General features: G+C 34.3%; 1 protein-coding gene across 1 annotated transcript; it reads left to right on the forward strand.

Annotated features, from left to right (window-relative positions):
* Positions 1-745: 745 nt before the first annotated feature.
* On the forward strand, positions 746-4,392 carry LOC105331979 (uncharacterized). The gene is made up of 3 exons (XM_034449450.2): positions 746-844; positions 3,482-3,788; positions 3,894-4,392. The coding sequence occupies exons 2-3, from the start codon at positions 3,500-3,502 to the stop codon at positions 4,325-4,327; spliced, it is 723 nt and encodes a 240-aa protein (XP_034305341.2). The 5' UTR covers positions 746-844; positions 3,482-3,499; the 3' UTR covers positions 4,328-4,392.
* Positions 4,393-4,763: the final 371 nt, after the last annotated feature.

The following is a 4,763-nucleotide window of genomic DNA, read 5'->3' on the forward strand; positions in this document are numbered from 1 at the left end:
TATAAGAAATAAATGCACCGTATGAATGAAACGAGTTCATGATTTTGATAACGTAATTAAATATTTCTTAATACGAGGTTACATACTACAATTTCAATTAATCTCTATTTATATGCCGGGTTTTATAATTGGCAGTTACCGGACAGTCCACGAAAATACACCTAAACGAATTTTAACCATTCCAAAAAAAGACAATACTACCTAAAACCATGCTATCTTTTTTTAGAATTCATCGCCAGAATATGTCATGCAATGGGAAGCGTCGGTGTGTGCTTTTTCTTCATCTTTTTTTGGAGGATGGGGAGGGTGCAAATTTTTTTTGTTAATAAATTAACTTTTTAGTTAATAAAAAATTTAAAGAATAATAAAATCAACATGGATATATAGTTCACAAGATGTCTTTAAAAAACTATGCTAAAACTAAGATTTCGTTTATTAATTAAAACAACATCAAATTTACAAACACAAAAAGAAACTGTTCGTAAAAAGACAATGCGTTCATTTGAGATAACAAGCAGTCTTGAAAAAATTGTTTATATGTCGATTAAATAGGGACTTTTCTTGTTATTTGAACCTTTCAGAAAAAAAAGAAAATTAGAAATCATGTCATCTCTTTTATTTACAAAACTGTCTTATAATTAATGCAAATTTTACAAAAACGTAAAAAAAAAACCGTTCATGTACATGTTTGAGTTTTAATGAGATAAAAATTAAATCTTGCAATTGATTCGACGAAGGGGCTGAACTTTTGACACGTGACGTGCAAAGTATTTCTAGCAAACAGTATAAAATGGCATCACCATTGTTCCAAAATATTCTTGCGGCCGCACGGAATCAAACAACGGTAAATTAACTTTAGCTTTTGAAAACGTGTATCTATTAGAGTAATCTGGTTACTTAAAAACTTTTCTAAAATGACGCCATATCTTAACTAAAAATATTAATGTTGGTGTTCTTCTGAGAGTACTAAAAGTAACTCACCATAAGCAGTACAGTTGTATCATGAAATTGATTCAAATAATTGACTAGTTATGAATACGGATTGATGGAAAGTTAACAAGCAACGAATGGGCTACTTTAGACATTATTGTTGGAAAGGATGATATGAATTAGAGCCCTCATAGATAGATTGACAAATAGTTAATTTTGGAATGCTTGTTTCATTTAGCATTGACTTAAGGTTCTCCGATCCTCAGCCTCAATTATATTTTCATCCTGAAAATATTATTTATCCTTTAAACTTGTCCGATCTGCTTAAATTCTTCAGATACGTATTCTCTTTTGTATTAGGACCCGCCAATTTGATTCATTTCTTTTCATAGTTAGAATAGGAACGCAAACAGGGCAACTTTCACTGTTAATGAGCCTACGAAATCATCGATCATACGCCAATTATTTACACTTCTGAAAATGTGTCAATATATTCCATTCTTATCTGACAAATATCAAAATTCAAAGTAGATTATTCTACAAACCGCCGTATAATAGGGGCTAAGAACATGTGTATAGGAAAATTATCATTCTGAAAAAAGGGACGAGTCTCCTTCTCTACTCACACATATGTGAGGAAAAAACTGAATGCATGGTTATGATGTCCATGAAGTCCTTTGCCATAATTGTGAAATTCATGGCCCCTGGATCAGGGGTTCAGGATCTAGGTTGGGGCCAATGTGGCCATATAGTAAAAATGTATTAGATTTTAGAAAATCTTCTCTGCTCTCATATATATTTGTTGAAAACTAAATGCATTATTATGATTTCCATGAAGTCTGCAACCTAAATTGTGAAGTTTATTACCACTGGGACAGGGGTTTAGGTCCTAAGGCGGGGTAAGTGAAGCAATATGGGGAACATGTTTTAGATCTTAGAAGATCTTCTTCTTTACTCCCACACACGTGGGAAAAAACTGAATACATGGTTATGATGTCCACAAACTCCTCTACATAAATTGTGAAATTTATGGTCCCTGGGTCAGGGGTTTAAGCTGTAGGGGGGGGGGGGGGCAATATGGCCATATAGTCTTAATGCATATTATCATTAAAAATCTTCTTCTCTACTCTCATACATCTGTAAGAAAAACTGACTTCATAATTATGTTAAACGGGATGTCCTCTATTAAAATTGTAATTTGTCCCTTAGATAATGGGTGTTGACTCTAGGGCGGGGCCAAAATGGATGTATAGTGTTAATTCATATAATGTTACAAACTTATCTTATCTATTCCCACACACCTGTAGAGAAAACTGAGTTCATAATTTTGTAAACCAGGAAGTCCTCTACTAATTTTGTTTAATTTCATGTCCCCCGAGGTACAGGTTCTGAATCTAGGGCGGGGCACAAACACTCATATAGTGCATAGGGTTGGGATTCTTAATGCAGGATATGGCTAAAAGCACATCATTTCAAGTTAATGTATAGAGAATGTTTAAAAAAGGTTTACTGACACGGAATAAAAACCTACTGCATATTTAGAAAAAAACATTAAGCTATCATCTTATATAATATCTTAAGCCATCTTCAAGTTAGACAAGAGTTATAGCTGGGAGAAAGGGGGTATATTTGTCTTGTTATTTTATTCTGCTTAGGAATTCCAATGAAAGAAATGAGATACCTCAGTAATGCACATATATGTGTATTTAGAAAAAGAGAACGAATGAAGCTGTTTATCAAAGTTAAGATTTTGTGAAAGTTAATTGAGTTATTTCCCCTTGCCCCTTCATAATGTTGTTATCTTCCCTTGCTTCATCAAAATGGAGTTATTAATCATTAAATATAATGTAATTAAGAAGTTGTATGATCCAAAAAACTATGCAAGTATTTTTATTTATTAAAGTCTTCATACAAACAAATAAATTCATTAATAGTAAAATATTAATTGGTTAACCAAAATCACTGATAAGCAGTGCATGTAAAATGAGTTTGGTATGAATACCAGATGGTTAAAACATTGTGTATAGTGATAGTGGTTGAAAATTCAGAAACAGAAATGAAAGAATGTTTAAGCTTCATTGTTATATCGCTGTTCTCTTTTATTTTTATTTTTTTGGCTTTTTCTGTTTGAATGCCCACAGGGAGAGGTTCTGTCTACCCCTGGGGATTGGGAATGGGGGGGGGGGGGGGTTAATAAAACATGTCTACTCGCCAACTTGTTTTAGTTTATCTATGAAAAGTTATACACATAAAACATATCTTGAATTTTCATCTTTTTTCTTGTACCCGTTCATAAGTTTTTTGGTAAAATTATAGGTTTCATAGTCCTTTTTGAACGATTTCAGGTAGGAAGGTGGTCGTCATTACAGTTTTTTTTACCTCACAATGAAACTTAATGAAATGAATATATGAGACTCCTCGACAAGTTTGTGCATGGCTATGGTACTCAGGTGACCGTTATGGTCTATTGGCCTCTTGTTTAACTCTCAGAAGTTAAGAATTTGTTACGAATTTTGATTTAAAAAATATTTATTTAATTTTCATGCTTCAGATTTCCAAATAAGCAAAGATGAATACTTTGGTGATTTTCTGTGCCTTAGTCGGGTCCTGCATTGCTGACGATTATTCCACACATAAGGATGATTACGGCGGATACGGTAGTGTTGGACACAATTATGGACGAGTAGGTCACGTATTAGGAGGGGGCATCCTAGGAGGTGGTGGCGGAGGATTGATAGGAGGTGGACTAGGTGGTGTCGCCGGAGGATTGTTAGGAGGTGGACTAGGTGGTGTCGGAGGACAAGGAGGTGTTGGAGGAATTATTGGGGGAGGCGCTGGAGGAAATGTTCCAATAACAGGTATTTAGATTTGAATTCTTATACATGTATATTTTTGTATGATTTTGGATGACAATAATCTTTGCTTGAATATATGCAATAAAAAATTAGATATTATTGTTTCAGTTTCTCCAAAGTATGGAACATGTCCATTGGAATCTATATTTAATCCCCTCGAACTTGGTCCATTTTGTTCAAACGACGAACACTGTCACGGAGTACAGAAATGTTGCCGGGTCGTATTTAACGGTTATAGGTGTCAAGTTCCACGAGAATACCAGAGGCCAGGTTCTTGCAACACACACTATGTTATCATCGGTGGGAGGCGCTTAGCTTGCAACCATGACACAACATGTCCATTTGGAGGCAAATGTTGTAGACGAGCTTCAAGTGGTCAAGTCGACACATGCACATTCCCGTTCCCAGGTCCAATCCCTGGTGGTCCCGGAATCCCAGGTAGCCCCGGTCCTATTTATCCTATCCCGCATCTACCTAGTCACGGAAGTCACGGAGGGTACGTATATGGACAGCCATATTCCAAGCAGTCGAAAGTCTACTAAACACTATTAATCCGAAATGTTTGTCTTTGTGTTGACAAATAAAATCGTTATTCTGCATCTTAAAACTGCAGTGTTGAGATTTTTTAATGTAAGGAATTTTGATAGAGATCTTAAAAAAAACCCCAGGGAACATGGACACGGTTTTTCTACAAAAGCTTATGTTGAATGTAATAAGTTCATGTAAACAAAAAAACCCAAAATGACTTACACCAAGTCTGTATCTTCCCTATAACTCTACGATTGACGCTGAAATTTTTGTTAATTATTAGTAATGTCTTGCGAAAAGGATGATTTGCAGTAACTACTTTCTGGTGCCCCTTCTTATATATATATATATATATATATATATATATATATATATATATATATATATATATATATATATATATATATATAAACTAATTGTGATAGTTTTTTAAACACAAGTAAAGAAAAC

Source organism: Magallana gigas, chromosome 4 (assembly GCF_963853765.1).
Source record: "Magallana gigas chromosome 4, xbMagGiga1.1, whole genome shotgun sequence".
NCBI lineage: Eukaryota > Metazoa > Mollusca > Bivalvia > Ostreida > Ostreidae > Magallana > Magallana gigas.